The 27,211-nt window shown below is 43.4% G+C and overlaps 3 protein-coding genes and 1 long non-coding RNA gene across 6 annotated transcripts; 3 read left to right on the forward strand and 1 right to left on the reverse strand.

The window, feature by feature from the left end:
- The first annotated feature begins 446 nt into the window (after positions 1 to 446).
- prdm11 (PR domain containing 11) lies at positions 447 to 12,583 on the forward strand. Of its 2 annotated transcripts, XM_020109478.2 has the most exons (7): positions 449 to 2,500; positions 3,399 to 3,466; positions 3,554 to 3,813; positions 3,893 to 3,960; positions 4,528 to 4,715; positions 5,883 to 6,386; positions 7,055 to 12,583. In XM_020109478.2, the coding sequence occupies exons 2-7, from the start codon at positions 3,439 to 3,441 to the stop codon at positions 9,214 to 9,216; spliced, it is 3,210 nt and encodes a 1,069-aa protein (XP_019965037.1). In that variant the 5' UTR covers positions 449 to 2,500; positions 3,399 to 3,438; the 3' UTR covers positions 9,217 to 12,583. The 2 variants fall into 2 exon arrangements, with proteins under 2 accessions (XP_069385195.1, XP_019965037.1); XM_069529094.1 differs by lacking the exon at positions 3,399 to 3,466 and having other exon boundaries at positions 447 to 2,500; positions 3,554 to 3,960.
- Positions 12,584 to 14,200: 1,617 nt separating this feature from the next.
- On the forward strand, positions 14,201 to 25,583 carry cd59b (CD59 molecule (CD59 blood group) b). 2 transcript variants are annotated; one of them, XM_069529114.1, is made up of 5 exons: positions 14,201 to 14,397; positions 16,553 to 16,654; positions 17,250 to 19,040; positions 24,091 to 24,192; positions 24,810 to 25,583. In XM_069529114.1, exons 1-3 carry the CDS (start codon positions 14,343 to 14,345, stop codon positions 17,447 to 17,449), a joined length of 357 nt encoding a protein of 118 aa, XP_069385215.1. In that variant the 5' UTR covers positions 14,201 to 14,342; the 3' UTR covers positions 17,450 to 19,040; positions 24,091 to 24,192; positions 24,810 to 25,583. The 2 variants fall into 2 exon arrangements, with proteins under 2 accessions (XP_069385215.1, XP_069385216.1); XM_069529115.1 differs by lacking the exons at positions 24,091 to 24,192; positions 24,810 to 25,583 and adding an exon at positions 20,739 to 21,189 and having other exon boundaries at positions 17,250 to 19,990.
- Positions 18,922 to 20,741, reverse strand: LOC138410914 (uncharacterized). The gene is made up of 2 exons (XR_011243551.1): positions 19,594 to 20,741; positions 18,922 to 19,541 (listed from the first exon to the last, which is right to left on the reverse strand). It is a non-coding gene; the product is annotated as an uncharacterized lncRNA (long non-coding RNA).
- Positions 24,060 to 25,009, forward strand: LOC109623847 (CD59 glycoprotein-like). The gene is made up of 2 exons (XM_020078315.2): positions 24,060 to 24,192; positions 24,810 to 25,009. Exons 1-2 carry the CDS (start codon positions 24,060 to 24,062, stop codon positions 25,007 to 25,009), a joined length of 333 nt encoding a protein of 110 aa, XP_019933874.2.
- Positions 25,584 to 27,211: the final 1,628 nt, after the last annotated feature.

Genomic DNA, 27,211 nt, shown 5'->3' on the forward strand with positions numbered 1-27,211 from the left:
TCTGGGTCAGACCAAAAGAATGAGGTTGTGAATACTTTGGCTGGAGTTTTTTTTCTGGGCTCAGCCTTAGAATCAGGGTGAGGAGTTCAGACATCCTCACCCCCGGAGCTCGGAGTAGAACCACTGCTTCTTCATGTCAACAGGGGACAGTTGAGGTTATTCAGGCATCTAGTCAACATCCTCATGAGGTCGTCCAACCAGGAGGAGACTCGAGGGTAGACCCAGAACTGTGGCCTTGATTTTACCATCTCTGTAACATATGTTTTCAATTTCATCTAAGTTTTTACACTTGAGGTTTTTATGCATCATTACCATCAAAACTTCTGAATTGTTAATTTTGTAGTTAAGTTAAGCTAAAGGTGTGTGTGTGTGTGTGTGTGTGTGTGTGTGTGTGTGTGTGTGTGTGTGTGTGTGTGTGACGGTTTGACTCTTGATGTGTGTGTCTGGTTTTTCACTTAGTTTAATTGTATTTATTTCATTTATTCTTCTTTAGACCTTCAACAGTTTCACAGATATTTAATTTAATTTATATATTCTTCCCCTTTAACACTTTAGTTTTAATCCCTGGTTTTTACTCTTTTCGCATTTCATAATTTTTTCTTGAGAGGTAGATTCAAAGTGCAAAAAGATCAGTTGTAACACAGTGGGTACAAACTGGAGTTAATGTGTAAGAACTCCAGTTACACTTTAATGAATTGTGTTAATGTAACACTGTTACATTTTGTGGTTGGTGCACCGCACTCACTGAGAGAGATGAGTCAGAAACGACCGAAGGAGAAGAGACACAAACACAATAAAACGGAGCTCCTGTATAAAGTCTCTAAAGTCTAGTTACAGGAGAAGAGTGGACACAGCAGAGGATCCTCCACTGATTCACTGTGAGTGAGTGGGGGGGTGATGAGCTTCTTACATGTGTGACACAAACATGAAGAAACAAAAAGAAAAGAAATATCTCCTGCTGCGTTTTTCACGTGGGACAGGAACTCTGGATTTTACCCAGAGGTCTGAAAACAGCTTGAGAGAGAGAGCGACAGAGAGAGGCCAGGAACAGCTGTGTGACTCCACACCGACTCTGGCTGCGCCTGTTCAGAAGAGAACTGGTTGCTGGGGGTTGAGGAGCCATGTGAGCTCATAGGTCATGTCCAAGTGTGAAGCCAGGCTGCTCGACTCCAGACATGGAAGAAGAGAGAAACACACAGCGACAAAGCAAAGACACAGAAATACCATGAGTAGCCATTTGCAACACCTACGAGCCAGAGACTCCTCCAGAGGAACCTCAACAGCCTCCTGCAGAGGAACCTCAACAGCCTCCTGCAGAGGAACCTCGACTCTTGGTGAGCTCAGATCTCGCACTGCTATCATCAGGCCTTGATTCTCTTTGGCTTGTTTCTCTTGATCATTGGCCACTTTTCTAAACTCTGCCTTTACTTTGTCCAACAGAAGAGTCATCTCACGTATTTTCCCAGTTGCATCCTTCAATCGGATCTTAAGTTCGCTTAACTCTTCCTTAAGTCTTTGAATCTCTCTTCTGTTTCTTATATTTTCAAGTTGAGCCACTTCATCCTCACATTCACAGCAGCTGTTCCGCTCATGAACTGTTCGCGTGGACTCCTGCGGTTCAAATGTTTCTTCAATCTCTGACACGTAAAGTCTGCGTGACCGGTCAGTTCTGTCTGAATAAGCGTGTGTCATGCTTGTGAGAGTCGTCGTTTCACTGTTCAGTTGCTTCAGGAATTTCAATGTTGTTTCCTTAAGATGCAGTTGTTTACTTGGTCTTTGATCTCTTTTGTGTCTGAGAAACAATATGATGTTCTTTCAGGAACGTTCCATCAAAGGCTAAATGCAAGAAGAGTGACACACTAACTCAGGCGAGATCAAAGGAGAGAGGTGTTTGTTTCTGCTGCTCTTAGCTTCTCTCCTTTGATTTAAATAATAATAAATAAAACGTTTAACAGTAGATGCTGTAAAGGTTTCTAGGAATAAAGGATGAAAGGAGAGAAAGGCTGTTCCTTGATGGACAGATGAGTGTGGCCAAGATGAAAGAGGAATAAAGCTCTCAAAATCTCAAACTATAAGAAAAGTGTTTGTGTGTGTGAGAGAGAGAGAGAGAGTGTGTGTGTGTGTGTGAGAGAGAGAGAGAGAGCGTGTGTGAGAGAGAGAGAGTGTGTGTGTGAGAAAGAGAGAGAGAGAGAGAGAGAGTGTGTGTGAGAGTGTGTGTGTGTGTGTGTGTGTGTGTGTGTGAGAGAGAGAGAGAGAGAGAGAGAGAGAGAGAGTGTGTGTCTGTGTGTCTCAACGAAACTTAAATATAACTTTATTTCCCGCGCTGACGCCTCCTTCCTCCGACGTCACTTCCTGTGATGAAGATGGCCACAGCTCGAGGAAACAGTCGTTGTGTAAATTAACGGAAACTTTGGAGGCGGCGGCGACTGGAGCTCAGTGTCCGGGTGAGAGCGACGCTTCCCCCGGGAGAGAAGCTCCGTGTCCCCGCTGTTTGTACCAGGTGGGTCAGTGTGTGTGTCACTGAGGGCAGGTAGTCAGCTGATCGAGACCGAGCAGAGACTCACCAAGGCGGCTACTGGTTCAGTCCAGAGCCGCTACTGGACCATATATAACCTGATATATATGTTTTACCTGACTTATATAACCTGACCGGATCAACTCTGTTCAGACCAGAGGCACTGACTGTATATAAAGATGATCACTGACTGTATATAAAGATGATCACTGACTGTATATAAAGATGATCACTGACTGTATATAAAGAAGATCACTGACTGTATATAAAGATGATCACTGACTGTATATAAAGACCATCACTGACTGTATATAAAGATGATCACTGACTGCATATAAAGACCATCACTGACTGTATATAAAGACCATCACTGACTGTATATAAATGATCACTGACTGTATATAAAGATGATCACTGACTGTATATAAAGATGATCACTGAGTGTATATAAAGACCATCACTGACTGTATATAAAGATGATCACTGACTGTATATAAAGATGATCACTGACTGTATATAAAGACCATCACTGACTGTATATAAACCATCACTGACTGTATATAAAGACCATCACTGACTGTATATAAAGACCATCACTGACTGTATATAAAGATGATCACTGACTGTATATAAAGACCATCACTGACTGTATATAAACCATCACTGACTGTATATAAAGATGATCACTGACTGTATATAAAGACCATCACTGACTGTATATAAAGATGATCACTGACTGTATATAAAGACGATCACTGACTGTATATAAAGATGATCACTGACTGTATATAAAGACCATCACTGACTGTATATAAAGACCATCACTGACTGTATATAAATATAAATATATATATTAATAATAGCTGTGTTGTTTATATCACAGAGGGCTGTGAAGTGGGTTCTTTCATCATCATGGTTCCACCATGAACGAGCAGCCTCTGGATCTCTGGTGTAAGATACTTCACTTTCTTCCATCAGGGAAAAGCCACTGAACCGAAATGATTATGTTGTTTACAAAGATCTGACGTCTGTCCACAGTCTGTGAGGAGTGTCAGGACCATTTTCGGGACGAGTGTCCGTCACACGGGCCCCCTCTGTTTGTCCCTGACACGCCCGCCATCCTTGGGGTGGCCAACAGGGCGGCGCTCACGGTCCCAGGAGGTCTGGAGGTCTTCTCTGAGGGAAGTCAGGTGGATGTTCGCTGCGTGGATGCAATCATCCCCAAGGGGGCGGTGTTCGGTCCGTATGAGGGAGAGCTGGTGTCTAAAGACAAATCATCCGGCCTCTTCTCCTGGATAGTGAGTCCAACCAATCAGAGAGCCGTTTGTAGCCGTGTACACGTCCATTCTCAACCTCTTGTTTCTGTTATTGTTTCAGGTTGTTGATTTAAACAACACGTATCAGTCCATCGACGGCAGTGATGACACCAAAGCAAACTGGATGAGGTGACGTTTGATTTTTCACAGTTTCATTCATGTTTTTCAAAGATGTGATGACAGGCAGCAGCTGTATGGAGCACTTCCTGTTGCTACCTGCAGGTGTCTCAGTTTAAAAAGCCGTGCACAGAATGGAGGCAGTTGATTACATCATACACTGGGTGATGTTCAACACAGCTTGTGACGTCAGGTGAGATAGTGAAGGAAGAACAGGAAGTGGATGAACAAGTCATGACTTTTATTTAAAAGGAAGTGGAACCAGTGGCTAATGCTCCTCTCCTTTGATTGGTGAACACTCCTCTACCCAGAATCCCTCTGGTCCTCGGTCCTCCACCTTCATATTTCTGTAGAAATGATAATGTTTAGTTTGGGACAATCGGGGTTTCTCCTGATGGGAGATGGTGTGTTGGAGAAACGTTATTTACACAAGTAGACGTCAGACTTTAATTTGCACGTTGGAATCTATTTTCCTCACAGAATGAATTTACTCAGTAGAATCACAGGTTCACTGTTGTTTCAGGACCCGATGGAAAATCAACATCTCTTCTGATGTTGTGATCCTCGTGTTCCCTGCAGGTTTGTTCGGACCTCCTCTGAGGAGAGCGACAGGAACCTGACAGTGTTTCAACACTATCAGAGCATCTACTTCAGAGTGTGTCGGAGGCTGGTGGCAGGAGACAAGCTTCGGGTTTGGTACAGCGACGATTATGTCCAGCGGCTTCACAGTGTTTTGCGGGGAAGCATCAACTGCAACCTGGACTCAGGTGAGATGCATCAGCACAGAGAATGAACTGAGGCTCCTTTAGTTTGGAGTGTTCAGGCACTGATGTCTTAACTTGTCCACTGGCTCCACCAACAGTTTTTTATAGACGTAAGATATCAGTGGTAGAGTTCTCGTTTATCAAATAAAAAAACATTTTTAAAATACTAGTTATTAATACTCAGTTTAGCTGCTTTCAGACATGAGCTAAATGTGACGGACGTGAAACTGGAAGAACACAAATGTCTCAGGATGAAGAAGAGGAGCCGTACACGTAGAAGACGAAGACGTCAACTTGGAAAGACGAGGAGTTTCCAGATGTTTTGGTGATGAGGGCCGACGCCTTGTGGACGAGCTGTAAACAACAACACTGATCTTTACACAGCAGAGTTTGGACGTCATGTCCCGCCTCCTGCTGCTCTACAGGCTCCACCCCTCGCCTGAATGTCCCCCCACATGTTCCTGTTGTTGTGAACGAGTCGGACCCTGATAATCTGCTGCTGCTTCTTCACAGGACAAACACTGACTACACAACATGTCAGGACACTATTGTGCGGACATTCTCCAGAGTTCATGTCCTAAAACAGCTTTAGACTCTGCAGATTCACATTAGAGTGGAAAGCTGACCGGGGATGGCATTGGGAATCTATCCTTGCAAAACCTTTTGAAGAGTTCTGGTTGTTTTGTCTGTGATCTTTTGTCCGTCACTTGAACAGACTTTGATCCTCTGGATGTCAGTGTGACACACTTAGGAAAAGCTGTATTTTGAGGCCAGTTAGCACATCTGTTCTCCAGCAGGTGGTGCTGCTGTCACATCTGTTCTCTGCCCTACAGTTTATAACGGAGAGGCTCATGTTTTATTACAGGGGCGGCCGTGTATTGACATTTATTTTCTAATTCTAAGCTAAATGTTCCAGTTAAAACTGAACTGGATCAAAACTGATTCCAGGTTTGAAGTTGAGAGTTTTATTGTCATTGTAGATATTAAGTTTATCATCATAAGATTTATGTCTCAGTCAAATGCAATAACAATTAAAATGAGAAATTTGGTCAAGAAGTTTGTAAAATTATGAAAATAATAAACACAAAATTCACACGTTGTGCTCCTGATGGTCAGTATGGGCCTGGTGATGGAAAAGTGGAACTGAAACTGGAAACTGTTTTCTTCTAGAAACCAGGAAGCCAGCGGCCCTGCCCAATGTTCAGAGAGACTTTGGCTGCCTGCAGTCAGCTGTGCAGGGCAAACACTGCCCCAGTAAACAACCCAGTGACGAGTCCGACAGTCAGCCTCCTGCCAAGAGGAAGAAGATAGACCTCATCTTCAAAGATGTGCTAGAAGCTTCTCTAGTGGACCCCAGCAAGTTCAGCTCCCAGTCGTCCCTCCACAGTGAGTGCAAAGTGCAGACGCTCGGGTTGGGCTTGAACTTGACTGAAAGCGGCTCCAACCTCCTGAACCTGAAGGTGGAGGAGAAGGAGGAGGGGAACCAGGAGCCCTCCACCTCCTTCTGCCCCAACTGTGTCAAGCTGAAAAGGAGGATCCTGGAGCTGGAAGAGGAGCTTTCCCGTCTCAGAGGAGAACAGGCGGGCGTGGTCGGTCCGTTGATGTCCCAGCAGACCCATCACGACCATCAGGCCCCCCCCCACCCTGAGCAGGGACCCATTGAAGACTTACAAGGTAGGTTTCATGGAAACTGATTTGATCGAATGCAAGTGTTTTTCATTAATATCTTTTCAAATTAAAATTCTAAAGACAAAGGATAAATGGAGGGATGAAAGTCAGTTGGATTGATCCTGTGGACGTGATGAAACCGTGCATATTGATCTGTCCAATAACTAATGTGTTTTATTGTTCTAATCATTGATGATTGGCCTTGGGAGAGAAAACGGAGCAGGGGGGGTTGATTTGTGATCATCTCTTTAAAGACTGGGTCCATCTAATCCTGAGAAGCCGTCAGAAACAAGAAGAATTTCATCTTCTGATCAAGCTGACGATCATTCCACGTTGATTTCAGGGCGTCAGGATCCAGTTTGATTCGCTCCCAGTTCTCTGACACAAGTGACAGATGTAAAAAAACGCAGCAAATCAACATGCTCCGAAAACTTTGATGACTAACTCTTCGGAGTTGGTGCGTGATTGACACAAATGCATTTTTATATATAGAGAAATTTCACACAATAAATATAGACTTGTGCACAAGTGGCTTCCATCCGCAGAGTAAGTCCACTAGCACAACCAAAAATCGATAGAGGTAATAATATCATTCAAATTTTAAAGTTAAAATCTAAACCAAACAAAAATGACTGAAAGTCTGTTGCAGAAGATGATTGTGTTTGTGTTTTCAGGGATGGAGCCCTTGACCCCCACCCAGGTGGTTCTGGATGAAGACGACCAGGACGTGGACTCGGCTGATGAGTCGATTGCTGCAGATCTTGTGATTTCTCCAGAGGACTCTTCGAAGCTTTCCTCTGGAGGAGGCCGACGGATACGTCGTTTCAAGCAGGAGTGGCTAAAAAAGTTCTGGTTCCTTCGCTACTCACCGACCCTGAATGAGATGTGGTGTCACGTCTGCCGCCAGTACACTGTCCAGTCGTCCCGAACATCCGCCTTCATCATCGGCTCGAAGCAGTTCAAAATCCACACAATTAAGCTCCACAGCCAGAGCAACCTTCACAAGAAGTGTCTGCAGCTCTACAAGCTGCGCATGCACCCGGAGAAGACAGAGGAGATGTGCAAGAACATGCTGCTGCTGTTCAACGCAGCATACCACTTGGCCCTGGAGGGACGGCCCTTCTCTGACCTTCGTCCTCTGGCAGAGCTGCTGAAGAAATGTGAGCTCAAGGTGGTGGATCAGTACATGAATGAAGGAGACTGTCAGATCCTCATCCACCACATCTCCCGTGCTTTAAAAGAAGACCTGGCTGAGAAGATGCGCCTGTCTCCCTTTCTGAGCATCATAATGGATGCCCAAAATGATGACCTTTTTTCAGACATGGTGGCAGTCTATGTGCAGTTCATAACCAATGAAGGCTCACCCAACACTGAGTTCTTGTCCTTGCAGAGACTGAGCATGACCAGTGTGGACGGATATCTCCAGGCCATAGATCGAGCCTTTGGGGTTCTGGGACTCAGGTTTCAGGACTCAATGGTTGTGGGTCTGGGTGTGGACGGTACTAACATCTCCTCAGGAATGAGAGCCAATTTATACATAGCTGTGCAAAAGTCTTTTCCCTGGATCCTCTGTCTTCCCATCATGATCCATCGGCCTCATCTTGAGGTGCTGGATGCCATCAGTGGGAAGGAGCTCTCCTGTCTTGAGGACCTGGAAAACAACCTTAAGCAACTTCTCAGTTTCTACCGCTACTCCCCTCGTATGATGGCCGAGCTACGGTCAACTGCTCCGACACTGTCAGAAGAGACGGAGTTCCTTGGAGACATTAGAGCCATTCGATGGATCATTGGAGAACCAAATGTCCTTAATGCACTCATCAAAGATTACTTGGAGGTAGTTGCCCATCTGAAGGAGATCAGCAGCCAGACCCAGAGAGCTGATGCTGCAGCCATCGCTCTCACTCTCCTCCAGTTCCTTATGGACTATCAATCAGTAAAGCTAATCTACTTCCTCCTGGACATCATAGCGGTTCTTTCACGGTTAGCCTTCACTTTCCAGGGAGAGTACCTTCTGGTGTCACGGGTGGAAGCCAAAGTTGAGGAGGCCATTCAGGAGATAGGCCAGTTGGTGGACTGCCCTGGAGAGTATCTACAGGAGTTCGAGGAAAACTTTCGTGAAAGTTTCAACGGCGTTGCTCTGAAGAATCTGCGCGTTGCTGAGTCCAAGTTTCAATCAATCAGAGAAAAGATTTGCAACAAGAGTCAAGGCATCCTCTCCCAGAGGCTGGATCTGCAAAGCCGCTCATTTGCCAAAGCCTGCAAGGTCCTGGACCTGTCCACTTGGCCTCACAGCCGGGAGGACCTTCAAGTCTACGGGGAGGAGGAAATCCAGCTGATATTCAAACATCTGGAGTCCATTCCTTCTGCAGGTCAAGAGAGCTCCCAAGCCAGGACAGAGTTCAGAGGCTGCCTGGTGGTGGAATGGAAGGATCTGAAAGCAGACTACTACAGCATGAATGGCTTCAAAGAAGTCATCAGTCACATCTGCAGGTACAAGCAGCGTTTTCCTCTGCTGAACCGGATTGTGCAGGTTGTCAGGGTGCTACCCAGTTCCACAGCCTGCTGCGATAAAGGACGAGGGTCTCTACAGAAAATGTGCAAGAACAACCGTTCCCGGCTAACCCTGGAGCAGATGAACGACCTGCTGACCGTGGCAGTTAACGGGCCATCCATCAGCAGCTTCGATGGGAAGAGAGCATTGGACAGCTGGTTCGAGGAAAAGTCTGGTAACAGTTACTCTCTGTCAACGGAGGTGTTGAACAGGATGTCGACTGCTGATCAGAAGTCTGTTTTGCATAGTGTTGATGTCAACACAGAGTTTTACCCAGACATCTAACAGGCACACCCGGGGGTGTTAGCATGATGACAAAAATACAACTACAACTCACAACACTAATACGAAGAAGTCAATAGGATACAAGTTAATTTGAAGCTGATCTTTAGTATAGTATAGGAATTGATCTGATGAGGAATTATCCTCCGCGGAAAAATCTGAAACTTTGTCTTCGGTTCCCTGTTCACTGTTTTGTCTTTTATCACAAGTCGAAAGTTTATCCACATAAAACGCAAGATGTTTTAAGTCCAGATGAGATTTTGGCTAATCTCTAGTCATAGCTATATAAAGTAGATGAATTAAAAAGTCACTAGTCGATACATTTCAGTCCATGTGTTCCATCTCCTTTTCTCTCCACGTTGACTGTTCACCTGCGGGCAACTGAAGTTCCCTTTAAACCTGATTGGTCGAACTGGAAACAGAAACCAGCCCCAAGATCTGGTCCCTGGATACAGATTCTGCTTCACCTGTCAAGAAAAAAAGAAATAACCGCCTGTGGTTGTACGCCTCCGCCAAACTACAGATCCGGTCTACATACAATTTTTTCCCAGATTGTTATTAGGTCACTTTGACCTTCGACCTCTGAAATCGAATCAGTTGATCTTTGAGTTCAAGTGACAACTGGTCAAAATATTATGTTCACAAGAATGAGAGGGACGATAACCTGAAAACAAAATTCTTTCGGCCACTGGGTGTCGCCGGTGAGAAGAAGTGTTGCTTTGACATGTCTGTGCCTGACATCCTTCACTGATGAGTCAGACCCACACGAGTGAAATCCTTGAGTCACTCAGTTCGACGAGAGGAACAATCAAAGTAAATGTTCAGTTCAGAGTGTCGGGCTGAGAACAGGCTTTATATTTCTATTAGGAATACACAGCCCTGCTTCACCCTGTACCGACTATAAACTGTATATGCTTTCAGCTGTTTTTTAAACAGACTATTTTTCTCTTGAATTGATGATTGTTCCATTTTGACTGAATGCAAGAACTGAAGAAAAAGGTGCTAACCTGCTCCGCCATAATCTCAATTACTGTATTTGTTTAGCACTGCAGCAAATATGTTGTTCACTGGCGCATCTTCTTTGTTTGACCAAAGCTCAGTTTTCAAATGTTTCATAAAACTGCATGAAGATGTTCAAGTGTTGCTTTTAGCACTGACGTTGTATATAGCTATAATTAAAGCTAGGGTTGTTAATCCTGGAAGGTTTTGCAAGAGCAGGCTACACTTTAAACTCATTTACACCAGAATTCCTGGCTGTGAACGTTTGTCTGTTTGTTTTTCTCCCTTCTCATTGCCAGTAGAGGAATATGGTGTCAGGTTTCCGTCACTGAAGAGGACTTTTCTGTGAGTTGCTAACGTCTGACTCTCGTCTCTGTGTTTTGTCCATCTGAAGTCTCGTGTGCAGAGAGACGATAGACAGACAGGTCAGTTAGTGACAGACAGGTACACCAGACAATCATTTCTCTGATTGGTCGTTTTGTTTTGTCTTGTGAGACACTTGAGGCTTTATTGCATTTTTTTCCCAGACGACTTTATTTTTGATGCTTTTAGGATGTGAAGGGGATTTAAACAAATTGTATAAAGTATTTCAGAAACAAATTTACAACACCACATTTAACGTATCGGTCGTCAATAATCCATGAGGTTCTAATTAGAGGCAGTCGATCGTTACTGCACTGAGCAGTGACAAGTGTATTTAAAGGAGAAGTTTGTTTTTTTCAACCTGGTCCTTATTTCCAGCATATGGTTTGTAGATCTACTCACCCATAAAGGTTTGGAGTAACTTGGAGTCCTTCGGACGCTGTTAGCGATCGGCGTATATCCATACAACGCAAGGGTTCAGGGCATCCACGATACAGCCTCTAAATAACCATTATCTGCCGCGAAACTCTTTATTTACTATGAATCTCCAGCACTAGTCCCCTGTGAGTCCAAGTTGCTTTGTTTACATCCCGGGCTTTCACTGGGGTGACGTCACCGAGGCACGCAGCTGCAGATCAGCTGACGATCAGGTGTGTTTGTTTACACAGAGTTTGCTGCTGCTAGTTTTGCGCAACATGGCAGAAAACTTATTATGTGCTTTACAGTACAGTATTTTTTTAAAGCAGCTATGTCCTGGTGCTCGGGCGTATTCACCCGGTGAAAGGCTAGCTAACTTCAGCGGGCTAAAGAGCAGCCTCGAAGCTAGCGTTAGCTTAGCGAGCCGAGAGCGAGTTGTCTTCCTGTTTAATCAACAAACACGAAATGAACCTGGATTGAAACAAAGCAGCGTCTCAGGCAGAGATGATCAAATCCCTGCTTTTCAATCCAACACGAGGTCTCAGTTGTGAAACTCTCATGTTGTTAGCCAACATTGCAGCATCAGCAACAAGCTAACTCTGTGTTGTTTAGGTCGTGCTTTTCTTTTGAAGCTGTATAATGATATTATTAGGCTATAACCAGTGCAAATATGGATCAGTGTATAATATCTGAAAGTTCAAAACGGTAAAATATACCTTGAATAATTCTCTACAAGGCTTATATCAAAGCGGGACCAGCTTACTATAAATACACTCCTACAAAAAATACTGTACTGTAATGCACCTGATAAGTGTTCGGCCATGTTGCGCAAAACTAGCCACAGCAAACTCCGTGTAAACCAACACACCTGATCGTCAGCTGTGCTGTGGCTGCGTGCCTCGGTGACGTCACCCCAGTGAAAGCCCGGGATGTAAACAAAGCAACTTGGACTCACAGGGGACTAGTGCTGGAGATTCATAGTAAATAAAGAGTTTCGTGGCAGATAATGGTTATTTAGAGGCTGTATCGTGGATGCCCCAGTCACTTGCGTTGTATGGATATACGCCGATCGCGTGAGGATCTAAAAGCGTCCGAAGGACTCCAAGTTACTCCAAACCTTCATGGGTGAGTAGATCTACAAACCATATGCTGGAAATAAGGACCAGGTTGAAAAAAAACGAACTTCTCCTTTAAGTGTTGAAGTCGGGACGACGTGACCTCTGAGCTGTGAATCCTTTCATGTGACTGAAAGATAAAAGCTGTTTCTTTGATTTATGGATATTTTGTGCATGTGTGTGTTGTGCACGTGGTTGCTCAGAGCAGAATCACTCGTCAGTTTTTTCTGCTTCACCTTTCGTCCTGAAACGTTTCACTGATGAATGCAGAAGTTTTGTGCTCGGCCTTATTCTGAGTTTCTCTTCATGATGGCTGATTGTAATCTGACTCCAGAGCTGCTTTAAGTTTGGTGTTTGCTGAACTTTTTATCACAGATGAACCAAAAACAAACTTGTGATCACTTTATTTCTCTGCTCATTGTTTTTTCTATTCTGCTTCTGATGCAAATTACAAATTAAAATACATTTTATCTGAACAACTTTCTTCAAACTTCCTTCAAATTAAAGGACGTTGGTGAAACAGTGATGTCACTGTGAACGAATCAGCTGACGTCACCTGATCAGTGACGCTTCATCCAAACACTAAGACATCGACCCCCTGGTGGCTGGCTGCAGATTAGGTCATTAACCCTGCCTCTTCCATGTTAGCAGATGGGACATGCACAAATTAAAAAAACAAAGTAGAACAACGTCATCCCAACAAGATGGCAGCATTCATGTCTGAGATATTTTAGCTTCATTTCTGGATGAGGGTTAGGGTTTAGGGTTTAGGGGTTAGGGGTTAGGAGTTAGGAATGGGCGTTGACCTGGTCTCTGTTGTTTCATGCTAATGTTCACTGCACAGATTAAAAACATGCAGTAACTTCTGCCACTAGGAGTCTCACTTGGCTTATCTCTTTATATGCGATTTTTTGGATCGTGACCCCCAACTTGAGTGTGAAGTGCCTCCAAAGCGCCCCCTGGTGGAGAATGAGGGGAAAGCGGAGAAAGAATAAATGATGGTGCCACATCCGTCGTCCAGTGTTCACAAGTAGTTAGAATGAAGACTGAAGGTTTGGACAAAAGGTCTCAGCAGCTGGACGCAGATACAGACGCTGCTCTGTGAGGCAGCAGCTGAGCTGTCACACCCTGGAACCGATAGAAACACAACAGAACAGTCGACACAGTCACAAACTGAAACCTCGGCACTTTCACCCACAAACCACTGTCACACACTAAATGTGATATAATAATAATCTAATCAGAGAACACATTATACTTTCACTTTAACAAAAGTATTAGGATAAAAAGTGACGGAATGTATCTACAGCTTCTTCAGAGGAATCACTGAGGTCATTAAAACAGTAATTCCACAAATACAACAGAGAAGTCAAAGAATCAGGCTGTGGCTGTTTATGACTCAAGATGATTTGATTGGTTTTTAAAATTATGAATTGACCAGTGGATTGATGCCTTGATGTGATTGGCTAAAAAATGTCCCCTCTCTAATGGAAGCCAGGCAGAGTTGGGCTCTTTGAGCGATATGTACAACAAGTATTTAACTGACCTCAAATCTACAGTTACAATTTACACTTGTTCACTTCTTCCTGCTTCACATCTTCTCAACAGATTCATTGATTATTATCATCACTACCAAACTGTATGTGATTTAAAATGAGCTCCAACTCAACCAGCTACTGATGCTTAAGTCGTATTATAATATAATACAATATATAACACAATATAATATATTATATATTATACGTATAAATATATATAACACAATATATCAATATGATATATATATATATAATATTATAATACAATACAATATAACATAATATGGTATATGATATCATATATATAATATGCTTTTATATATATATATGTATAATATAATACGTATATCATTAATAATGTAATATAATGTACCTACACCACAGTACTTTAGTCGCCACAGTTACTGGAATCAAAGATGTTTATCAGTGGAGACACATGATGGATTCAGCAGATTCACAGTGAGACGAGACCTTTACTGTACATGAACACTAATTGTTGGAGGAGGAGGAGGAGGAGGACGTTTGCTCAGACAGGGGGTCTTTGTGGGCCCCTGGACAAAGAGCCACTCTCAGTCCACGGCCATCCTCCTCAGAGGGAGGTCACTGACACTGGAACAAGCTCGGACACCAAACCAGCCGGACGCTCTGCTGCTGTGGCTCCGTCCTCCGTCTGCTTCAGGGTGATCAGTGAGACGACATGAAGCTCTGCCTCGGACTCTTCCTGCTGCTCTGCTGTGGGACGCTTCACCTGGGTGAGTTCATGATCCACACATGATCTACATACATGATCCACACATGATCTACATACATGATCCACACATGATCCACATACATGATCCACATACATGATCCACACATGATCCACACATGATCCACACATGATACACACACATGATCCACATACATGATCCACACATGATCCACACATGATCCACACACATGATCCACATACATGATCCACACATGATACACACACATGATCCACATACATGATCCACACACATGATCCACATACATGATCCACACATGATCCACACATGATCCACACACATGATCCACACATGATACACATACATGATCCACACACATGATCCACACACATGATCCGCATACATGATCCACACACATGATCCACACACATGATCCACACACATGATCCACACATGATCCACATACATGATCCACACATGATACACACATGATCCACATACATGATCCACACACATGATCCACACACATGATCCACACACATGATCCACACATGATCCACACACATGATACACACATGATACACTAATGATCTGGACAGGAACACAAACTGTCTTTATATGCAGATGATTTATTGCTATATATATCCGACCTCTCTGTTTCCGTTCCGGCTGCTCTTGCCACTATCACATCCTTCGGTCACCTATCAGGATACAAACTGAATCTCGACAAAAGTGAACTGATGCCGCTCAATGTGGCTGCAGAAAATTCCTCTTATTTGAAATGTGTCATGGTAGTTCCGTCTATCTCGGTGTGCATGTTACAGATCCATTTGAAAAGCTCTTCAAGGCTAACTTTAAACTTTACCTCTCTATCAACCCGTTCTAAGGACCATTGTGAACGCTGGTCTTTGCTGCATCTCTAGATTTAACTTAATAAGTACATTTTTATCTTTCTTCCCAAACATAGACACCCTACTCTGATCTTTATAAGGAATAAAAAGACTCCTAGGACCCAAAAGCAACTTTTGCAGAGGCCCAAATCAGGTGGAGGATTAGCGCTACCAAATTTCAGGTTCTATTATTGGGCCTCTAATCTTAGGATCATTCAGTACTGGTTGCAGGGCAGAGTGATATCCCCTCCCCCAACTTGGCTAGAAATGGAGGCCGTTTCTTTACCAGCAACATTGTCTTCTCTTGCTCACTCCTCCACCACAGGCCCTTACTCCTCTTTCACCAAAAATACCTGTTAAAACAACATTGAAGATCTGGAACCACTTCAGACGCTACCTTGGGTCCAGACAGCCCGTCTCTCCGCTCCAGTAGCCTCAAACCCAGCTTTTCCCCCATCTATGGCTGACAGTGCTTTCTCAACATGGTCTAATCTCAGTATTAAAATATTTAAAGATCTCTATATTGACTATATATTTAATGCGTTTGAGCAATTATCAGTTAAATCTGGTGTTCCCACACATCCCTTTTTCAGGTTCTTACAGATCCAGAGTTACGTCCGCAGCGTAGAACCCCAATTCCCCAGCCTCCCGGCTGAAACGCAGTTTGACACAGTTCTTACCCCGCTCCCTACTCTGAAAGGTACCATGTCGATAATCTATGCTCAACGTTGGTCAAACAAATTTAAATCCTAATTGGAGGAGGAACTAGGTGAGGCACTCCCTGGTGAATCATGGGAAGGGTCTCTTAAAGGGGTACACACATCTTCCATTTGTTCTCGGCATGGTCTCATTCCGTGTCAACTTGTTCATAGGGCTGAACCAAGGCAAGGTTCTCCAAAATCTCTGCAGATGTGAACCCAAACTGTGTGAGATGGAACCAGACTCCTGCTAATCATGTTCACATGTTCTGGAGTTGTCCATCTCTTGTCAGTTTCTGGAAAGAAACATTTATCACGCTCTGACCAAAATGAATAAGGATGTAATTGCCTTTGTTACTTTGTTAGCAAGACGGTTCATTTTACTGAGATGGAAATAATATACATAGATATATATATATATATATATATATATATATACGTGTTGCTGCTGCTTTGTGTGTCTAGTTCTACCTGATAACTTACAGGTGCATTTATTCTGTAAATGTTGATTTATTGAACAAAGTTATAAAAAACTAAAAATGAAACCTGTTGATTGTTGATCTCCGTCCGTCGAGCTGATGAAAGTTAAACCAGTTTCTTCTTCTGCAGGATCTGGACTTCGCTGCTACAAATGTTCAGATTACACCGGGCGCTGTCAGAACGTCCAGGAGTGCACGTATGAGGACTCGTGTATTTCTCTGAGTGAACAAGGTCAGTGTTCATAATGATTAAGAATCATTTACATTTTAAACAACAGACATTCAGTCATCCAACAGACTTGATGTTTCACATACAACACAGTTAGGTTCAAGGTCACATGAAGAAGGACCAGCAGCGTTGACACACTTCTCAGTTTGAGCTTCTCTAGAACTCTGGAGTCACGAGGACGTCAGATGAATCTGCAGCAGAGATGATGAGTTTTCAAACGATAACGTAGTCGTGTGGGTGGAGCCTGAAGGACGGAGGAGTCAGACCCTTGACGTTCTGTATCGGCCGAACAGCATTTAGCAACAGAAACTAGCATCAGGAAAAATGAGCATGAGAAGATCCAGAGGTACAGAGAGCTACTCTTATATTTCGGACGTTATCCATCACACGTGGCATCTATTGCACTTGTGTCCGTCCTGGGAGACGGATCCTCACATGTGTCTCTCTGAGGTTTCTATGTTCTGTTTCCCAGCTAAAAGGTTTGTTTAACTCTTGTTGAGAGTTAAGAACAGAGGATGTCCCACAGTATTTATATATATATCTATATCTATATCTATATATATATATATGTGTGTGTGTTCGTGTTCTTTGTGTCCAGGTGGAAAGACCATCCGTCAGTGCATCAGATACACAGACTGTGATAACTCTCGCCTCACCCAGATGTTCCCGGCCATCTCCGGCTTCACTTACCGCTGCTGCAGCAGCAACCTGTGCAACTCCAGCCATGCTGTCACCATGGCGACGCCCATCCTGGCCCTGCTGGGGTCCCTGCTGAGCGCCTGGTGCTGTTGGACCTGAAGACGCCGCGGTTAAATAAACTGGTTCCGGATCATTTCTTATGTTTTGTGACGTTAACATGAACTAAAGTGAGTGTTGCTGTTTGATTTTAGTCGCCTGTGTCACTTCCTGTTTCTCAGATTAAAAACGTTTTATATTATATATATTATATATAACAATAAATACAACAAGACAGTTAAAGTGTTGTGTGTGTCTGCATCAATTGAATTCAGAGAGAGAGAGAGAGAGAGAGAGAGAGAGAGAGAGAGAAACCAACAGGTGAACAATGAGCAGCACTTTGAGTCTGTGGAGGAGAAACTCCTCATTAACAGAGAGAAACCTCTGGTGTCTGACTCTAGAACCCAGAGTAGGAGCTGGTTCCACAGGAGAGGAGCCTGGTGGCTGAAGGTTCTACCTCCTGTTCTCCTCTTACAGACTCTAGAACCCAGAGTGGGAGCTGGTTCCACAGGAGAGGAGCCTGGTGGCTGAAGGTTCTACCTCCTGTTCTCCTCTTGACTCTAGAACCCAGAGTGGGAGCTGGTTCCACAGGAGAGGAGCCTGGTGGCTGAAGGTTATACCTCCTGTTCTCCTCTTACAGACTCTAGAACCCAGAGTGGGAGCTGGTTCCACAGGAGAGGAGCCTGGTGGCTGAAGGTTCTACCTCCTGTTCTCCTCTTACAGACTCTAGAACCCAGAGTGGGAGCTGGTTCCACAGGAGAGGAGCCTGGTGGCTGAAGGTTCTACCTCCTGTTCTCCTCTTACAGACTCTAGAACCCAGAGTGGGAGCTGGTTCCACAGGAGAGGAGCCTGGTGGCTGAAGGTTCTACCTCCTGTTCTCCTCTTACAGACTCTAGAACCCAGAGTGGGAGCTGGTTCCACAGGAGAGGAGCCTGGTGGCTGAAGGTTCTACCTCCTGTTCTCCTCTTACAGACTCTAGAACCCAGAGTGGGAGCTGGTTCCACAGGAGAGGAGCCTGGTGGCTGAAGGTTCTACCTCCTGTTCTCCTCTTACAGACCCTAGAACCACAGGAGAACCTGTGTTTTGGTAGTGAAGTGATCTTTCTGGATGACATGGTGTTATCAGCTCTTTGACGTATGAAGGTTTGATTGTTAAGGTTTAACTGTGAGGAGCAGGATCTAGATCTTCTGGATTTGACAGTAGAGAAGACAGGAGTAATAAGATCTCTTCTACTTCCTGTCAGCACTTTGACCAACCGGAGACTTTCCTCACACTTCCTGTGACGTCCTGATAATAAAGAGTGAATCCAGTCTGGAGAAGAATGGACGAGTTTCTCAGCGTCCTCCTGAGACCGGATGTTTCTGATGTTCTTAATATGAACACGAAGAAGAGAACAGGTCGACACACGCCAGTTAACACCGGAAGTTACACAAAACGCTCACCGCATTACGTCAGCACGTTGAAGTAGAAACACTGTCCGCTCCCTTCCGTCAGTCTGATCGCCCCCCCACTGACACTGACGCAGCACAGACACAGACACAGACAGACACAGACAGACACAGACAGACACCAGCCGTCCGGACGACCTGCTGCCGTGAGATGAAGCTCTGCCTCGGACTCGTGCTGCTGCTCTGCGGCGGGACTCTTCACCTGGGTGAGTTCTGTTGGTTTGTCCAGAGAAGAGAAGAAGACATGAACATCACACTGACGAAGTATTTCACAACTACAGACACTCAAACTGTGTCCGTGTGTGTGATGGTCAGTAGAGGAGCAGGTTCAGACCTGGAGTCTTCAACATTAATGACAAAGGTCCAGAAGTGTCGCACTGTGTACTAATATATATAATTAAGTTGTAAAGTAGTGTACATGTACTCAGTACTGTCAAATCACATGACTTCAGTACGATTCAAAACCTTTTGACAATAATGATTGTCACGTAACATAGAACTGAACATGTATGTCTGATTGCAGACAAGTACAATGATCTCTCATTTCAAAATAAGAGAAAATAAATAAAATGTTCAAATAAAGTGCTTAACTTCGGAAAAATCAAGTAAAGGGAGAAATAGCTTGAATTTCCCTTTTTCTGTTTCACTCCTGTGTTTCTCTCCCATTGTTTCTTGTGTCGCTCTCTTTCTTTTTCTTTCCACCGTCTCTTCCTGTCTAACTTTCCTGTGGAACTTTCCTATTTAACTTTCCTGTGGAACTTTCCTGTCTAACTTTCCTGTGGAACTTTCCTGTGGAACTTTCCTGTGGAACTTTCCTGTGGAACTTTCCTATGGAACTTTCCTGTGGAACTTTCCTGTCTAACTTTCCTGTGGAACTTTCCTGTGGAACTTTCCTGTGGAACTTTCCTGTGGAACTTTCCTATGGAACTTTCCTATGGAACTTTCCTGTGGAACTTTCCTGTGGAACTTTCCTGTGGAACTTCCCTCTGACTCTCTCTTGTCTGCACGGTTGAGTCACATGTTTACCACCTGAATGCACTGACCTGATTGGCTGAGTCGTATCACGTGGGATGGTTTATCTCGCATGTTATCGGTCTGTGCGTTTCCTCGTGTTGTTGCTGGGATGGTCACGTTCGTCACAACGAACCGAACAGAGGTAAGTTACCCTGAAACTTTACAACAACAAAACCTATTGATTCATCTATTATCATAATCATACCACATATACTCACAGGCCTCAAGTGGCTTTTAATGTTATTGTGGTAATTTATCTTTTATTTAACACGTCTAATGTAAAGTTTGAAGTTAACTACTTCATACCAAGTTTTCACATCTCTAGTAAAGAGTTGTGTGTTTAGTTGTCACATAATTTGAATTATAAATTGATGATATAATAATCGAAATCCTCAATTGTAATAGCTACATAATAAGTTGCATATGATAGTAACTATATGTTGAACACATGTTCTGATCAAGACAGACTCGTTTAACCACCTTTACTATTACCAACCCGTCTTTTAGCCTGCTATGGATTCACAGTGAATTATATGACAGTTCAGATGTGATTATAATGTCCACACACCACTGATGTAAACAGTTCTCATAGTTATTATATATTGATCTGTTTTCACACTGAGACGTTGAGGGACTTGAAGTGGACTGTTATCAACAGCACTGTGAGAGATTATCACCTTGAATATTACAGATGTGGTAGAAAGACATTTTATATATTTGTACAATGTTTATTTCTTTAAGTATATCAGTATACAGGTTCTGTAGAAAGTATTTACAGACAGTGTTTAATCTGAGGCGTTGCTTATTTGTTCCACGTTATCCTACAGATGTGACATCGTGATTTCAGTATAAAACCTTTATACTGATTTTTTTCATTTCATTTCATGAAGCACTGCAGCACCTGATGTCCTCAGGTGTCCCCATCCACTGTGGCAGCAGCAACATGGTGGAGAGCGGCAGCTTCAGGCTGGTCAACATGAGGACGACCTGCACCAGCTTCATCTGCACAACACTTCATGTGTTCCTCCCTCAACTAAAGATGACCTGCAGCTGCTGACAGTTGGCAGTCATCACAGTTACAACAGCAGTGTTCATCTGTTACTGTCTGCTTTGATACAACTTTGATAAAAACCCAGTTTTTAATTTTTTAAAGAGACAGAACACGGTCAGCACAGCTGTGTCCTTCACATTCGTCCGTCCATAATAAAATGAAAGGAAACAGAACAGTACGGTATTATTGCATACATGTCACTTATAAACCAACTTTGTGTCCTTATATTCTGTGGATGTTCAACTATGTATTTGAATATGCTTTTGGATTAAACAGTGCACTACCAAGACGATGAGTGTACAGTATGGAGTTCTTCCACATTAAATCTCATTGTGTTGTGAAACCATTGATGCACTCAACCTCTTTTCCTCAGGTACACAACATGTTGGCCTCAATGTTTTAACTTCCCTCAGGTGTCCCATGCAACAAATATGACATGTTGAAATCACTACGGTAAAACATTCACTTTGGCCTGTCTCAGTTAGAAGCCCACCCATGACAAGGTGCACGTTGCAACGTGGGTGTTGGACGAGGATGTGGGAAAAGAGAGGAACAGTTGGGTGTCGTCAGCATAACAGTGATAAGAGAATCCATGCGATGTGATTGCAGAGCCTAGTGATCTAGTGTATAGTGAAAACAGAAGCGGTCCTAATACTGAGCCTTGAGGGACACCAGGTTCCAGAAGGCAGGGATTAGACAAGGAGACATTCCATGTGACCTGAAAGGTGTGAGGGTATGATGTGAAGCAGGTCAGACCAGAGGCAGCAATGCCCAGTTCAGCCAGAGTGGAGAGGAGGATTTGGTGGTTGACTGTGTCAGACGCAGAGGATAAGTCGAGGAGAGGACTGACGAGTTGGACGAGGCTCTGGCGGCACCGAGCGACTCAGTCACCGTGAGGAGGGCCGTCTCAGTGGAGTGACCAGTCCTGAAGCCTGAATGATTCGGGTCAAGGAAGTCATTTTCTGAAAGATAGGAGGACAGTTGGTTGTAGAGTGCATGTTCCAGTGTTTTAAAGAAGAATGAAAGAAGAGAAACAGGTCTGTAGTTTCAGATGTCAGCTGAGTCTAAAGTGGGTTTCTTTAGGAGTGGCTTTACTATGGCTGTCTTGAAAGGAGCTGGAATAATGCCTGAAGTGAGGGAGGAGTTGATCGGAGTGGTGAGGAATGGCAGGATGTCATGAGAGATGTCTTGGAGAAGAGAGGAGGGATTCGGGTCAAGGGAACAGGTGGTGGCACGGTTAGACGTCACTAGTGTGAGAACATCTTCAGAGGAGAGAGGGCTGAAGCAGGTAAGGCCATCAGAGGTGAGGGTTGGGGGAGGTGCTTTCTGGATGAGCATAGGAGTAAACAAGGAGCTGATGTCTTTTACTTTCTTGGTAAAGTAAGTTGGAAAGTCATCAGCAGTGAGGGAGGAAGGAGGGGGAGGAGTAGGAAGGGTGAGGAGAGAAGAGAATAAGGAGAATAGTTTCCTGTGGTTGGAGGAAGAGGAGTTAGGTAGAAGATACTGTTGAGGTGAAGTCAGAGAGGAGATGGTGGTGATGAGCAAGGTCATCAGGATGATGTGATTTTCTGCATTGTCTCTCTGCTCAGAGAGCCTGTTCAGCTGCGTCATAACAACTTTGCCCTGATCGGCTATTTCCAACAGAAATACTAATATCACTTACGTCCTCATTCACACCTACCACTTCACATAGCTCTCCCTCTGGCTGGCACAGCGGTGTCCTTCAGGCGTGACCCTCCCTGAGTAAATGACAAGAAATGATTCTGTTACTGCACAGTAACTGAGTGTCATTGATACAAAAGGCTTGTGTGTTCAAGTTCTGTAGATAAAAAACTCTGTACACAGTTCAGGCTAAAATTGCAGTTGCTATGTAAATATTAATAATTACTTTCAAAGATTACTTAGGCTTGCACAGTGTTTGGCTGACTCACTTGGAGAGTCTGTTAGTCACTAACAGATATGAAATGTGGGCGATGAGATGATCAGGTACAGGATCTTTGCATTAAATGATATAAAATCTTTATTGGTAAAGTCTTCATATAGTAATTTGCATCAGGGGGACATTCAACTTCACTGGTGTGTCAGTAAACCCACCTTAACAGCTAATGTAATGTGATGCAATAAATCATTAACCCATATCATTTTCAACAATTAATCAATTTAATTGATGCTTGTTGTCTCAGAAGTTATTCAAACATTTCTGTGAACCTCTGAGTCAATGCTCAGCTGATCTCTCTGGAAATGTTCACTGCAGAGACGAGAAGTCTTCTGCGGAGTCCAGTTCTGTCTCTTCATATTGAGCATCCACAGGTCGAGCCTCTCGGGATCACCTGGAGGAAAACTACACAGACACAAAATATGTCAAATAATTGATCCGTCCTTCTTCACAGACTTATTTATATGCAATCAATAAAATAATAGTTCATAACTTCGGTCTTTGTAGATATCACAGTTCACATAATCCATCTGTTGCCTCTTTTTTGTTATTTTGGGATATTTCTTACACTTTTATTTGAAGTTATTTCATATTCAAATGGATACTACTTCATGCCATATTCACATTTGTGACACACAAGTGACAGACGTTTAATAGGTGTACAATTCAAGACGGATTCCCTCAGACAAATGTAGTGTTCAATAAAACAACATATAATGACACATCAAGTGAAAAAATATGACATATATGTTTTATTATATTCATTATAATTAAATAGTACATATAGTTATTATTATTATTATTATCATCTACCCTTGCCAGATGTAAATAGCATTGACATTAACAAATATCTCGACAAAAGAGAATTGATGCCGCTCAATGTGGCTGCAGAAGAATCCCCTTTACTTTGCTCACCATTTGAAAAGTGTCACGGTCGTTCCATCTATCTCGGTGTGCATGTTACAAATCCATCTGAAAAGCTCTTCAAGGCTAACTTTAAACTTTACCTCTCTATCAACCCGTATATATAAATATATATATATATATATATATATATATATATATATATATATTTATAAATAAGAGTGTTGCTGCTGCTTTGTGTGTCTAGTTCTACCTGATAACTTACAGGTGCATTTATTCTGTAAATGTTGATTTATTGAACAAAGTTATAAAAAACTAAAAATGAAACCTGTTGATTGTTGATCTCCGTCCGTCGAGCTGATGAAAGTTAAACCAGTTTCTTCTTCTGCAGGATCTGGACTTCGCTGCTACAAATGTTCAGATTCCACTGGAAGCTGTCAGAACGTCCAGGAGTGCACGAATGAGGACTCGTGTATTTCTCTGGATGAACAAGGTCAGTGTTCATAATGATTAAGAATCATTTAAAACAACATGGCCTCCAGTCATCCAACAGACTTGATGTTTCACACACAACACAGTTAGGTTCAAGGTCACATGAAGATTAAACGTTGTGAATAAAACTTGAAGCAGATGTTTGAAGTTTTTCTTAAAGATTCTCACTCGGCTCATTTCTCTGATTCCAGTTCTCAGTTGATGTTAGTGAGGATTTAAAAAACGAATGCAGCTACATCCACACAAACACAAATACATTAAATACGTTCTTAATTTCAAACATATCTGTGTTCCGTATCAGTTTTAATCCCGCCCACACTAACACTAATCCCGCCCACACAAACACAGATCATGTGACCACTCACATGCACTGGTCATGCGTGTGCCGGTGTAAACAGATTGAACAACACATGTTCTCCTCCACATGTGAATGGCTGTATCAGAGTGAGATAGAGAATTGAACTGACAGCTGTTAACAAAGACAACAGGGTCATGTGACACTGTGAGTGTCCAGCTGATGCTTCAGGGGTCATGTGACAGGAGCCAGACCAATTAGTGATGATTAAGTCGTCAATTAAAACATATACATATGTGTGTGTTTGTGTTCTTTGTGTCCAGGTGGGAAGACCATCCGTCAGTGCATCAAATACACAGACTGCAATTTCTCGCAGCTCTCCTTGATGTTCCCGTCCATCTCCAGCTTCACTTACCGCTGCTGCAGCAGCAACCTGTGCAACTCCAGCCCTTCCGTTACCATGGCGACGCCCATCCTGGCCCTGCTGGGGTCCCTGCTGAGCGCCTGGTGCTGTTGGACCTGAAGACGCCGCGGTTAAAGGTCCAGTGTGTCAGATTCAGGTGAAAGAATCTAATGGCAGAAATTTAATGCTGAATAATGATGTTTTCACTAGTTTGTTTCATCTAAATTGTTTGAATTGTAGTTTTCTTTACCCCAGAAAAGATCCTTTATATTTAAATCCTTTATATTTAGATACTTTATATTTGAATACTTTAGATCTAAATACTTTATATTTACATGGAGGGGCTCCTCCATGTTTTCTACATGAGTCCAGACTGAACAAACTAAAACCTTTTGAGTTTTTATAAAATCTGAAGCTGCCACAGGTTCTTCATGTTCTGAAGGAGAGGGGGAGGGGAGGGGTGTTCAGCTGCAACATGACACTTCACCACTAGATGTCACTAAACTCTACACACTGGACCTTTAAACAAACTGCTTCCGGATCATTTCTTATGTTTTGTGACGTTAACATGAACCAAAGTGAGTGATGCTGTTTGTTTTCAGTCGCCTGTGTCACTTCCTGTTTCTCAGATTAAAAACGTTTTATATTATATATATATATTATATATAACAATAAATACAACAAGACAGTTAAAGTGTTGTGTGTTGTGTTTCTGCATCACACTCATGTTGTCATCACGGAGTCACCACACGGAAACAAGGTAAAGTGTGATGTCATCTTATTCAAATACTTTTTCACGAGGCTGAAGTGACGTCACTAAACGAAAACTGCGTCAAAATCTTAACCTGCCGTTCATCGAGAAACGAATTAACTCAAATACAGCAGATTTGAAATATCACTTAAATCACCAGTAGTTTCAGTCTACTAAGGTCACTGTGACCTTTGACCTCCCAGATGGTCTGAATCTTCTCAGACGAGACACTGGCTGCTGATGGTCCAGACAGAAGAGTCTGAGTTCCTCTGAGTGCAGACTGCAGAGAGCATGTGAAGAGCTCTGTCTCCTGTGAGAAGGTCTCACACAGGTTCTTTAACACCAAGTTCAGAGGTGGTTCGTCCGTTGAAGATCTTCTCTTACAAAGTGGACAGTCTTTTACTTCTTTGTCTGTCCACCAGCTCTTCACAGTCTTTACAGAAGCTGTGGCTACATGACAGAAGGACAGGATCTCTGAAGACATCATGGCAGACGGGACAGCAGAGATCCATTCACTCAGCCTCTCTATGCTGGAGTCGAGGTTTATCATCTTCAATCCACAGCTGAGTTCTGTAACTCAAACCGACTCGAGTCATTTAAAAGGGCCACACGTTGGTGGCCTCTCAGGCCACAAGGGGGCAGTGGGCTGACGTCCCTGTTCTTTCATCTTTCCTTCTTTTTCCTCTTCCTCGTGCATTTCATTATCTTTCATCAGTGCCTGTATCTGCTCCCTCGTCTGAACCACCCCCTTCTCTTTCTACAGCACGCTGGCCCTCCCTCTCGTCACTTGTGTCTTTTGCTTCCACTTGCTCAAAGCAGACGCCTTCAGAGATGCTAACTGTTCTTGGCTATGCTAACTGTTCCTGGCCATGCTAACTGTTCCTGGCCATGCTAACTGTTCTTGGTCATGCTAACTGTTCTTGGCCTTGCTAACTGTTCTTGGCCATGCTAACTGTTCCTGGCCATGCTAAGTGTTCCTGGCCATGCTAACTGTTCTTGGCCATGCTAACTGTTCTTGGCCATGCTAACTGTTCCTGGCCATGCTAAGTGTTCCTGGCCATGCTAAGTGTTCCTGGCCATGCTAACTGTTCTTGGCCATGCTAACTGTTCTTGGCCATGCTAAGTGTTCCTGGCCATGCTAAGTGTTCCTGGCCATGCTAAGTGTTCCTGGCCATGCTAACTGTTCTTGGCCATGCTAACTGTTCTTGGCCATGCTAACTGTTCTTGGCCTTGCTAACTGTTCTTGGCCATGCTAACTGTTCTTGGCCCTGCTAACTGTTCTTGGCCATGCTAACTGTTCTTGGCCCTGCTAACTGTTCTTGGCCATGCTAACTGTTCTTGGCCATGCTAACTGTTCTTGGCCTTGCTAACTGTCCTGATGTCCGTTCATCTCTTCATGCAGTTTTGGATCTGCTGTCTGATCTGGCTGATGTTTGGTGTTGACATGTTCTGCACTGCTGGCCTGTCTGACTCCTTTTTTCTTTCTTATCTGTTTCCTGATAATAATTAAATAATAATAAAATGTCTGGCAGACTTTTCACAACGTGAATAGAAGGAGTGACACACTGGTC

The sequence above is a fragment of the Paralichthys olivaceus genome, chromosome 7 (assembly GCF_024713975.1).
Source record: "Paralichthys olivaceus isolate ysfri-2021 chromosome 7, ASM2471397v2, whole genome shotgun sequence".
NCBI lineage: Eukaryota > Metazoa > Chordata > Actinopteri > Pleuronectiformes > Paralichthyidae > Paralichthys > Paralichthys olivaceus.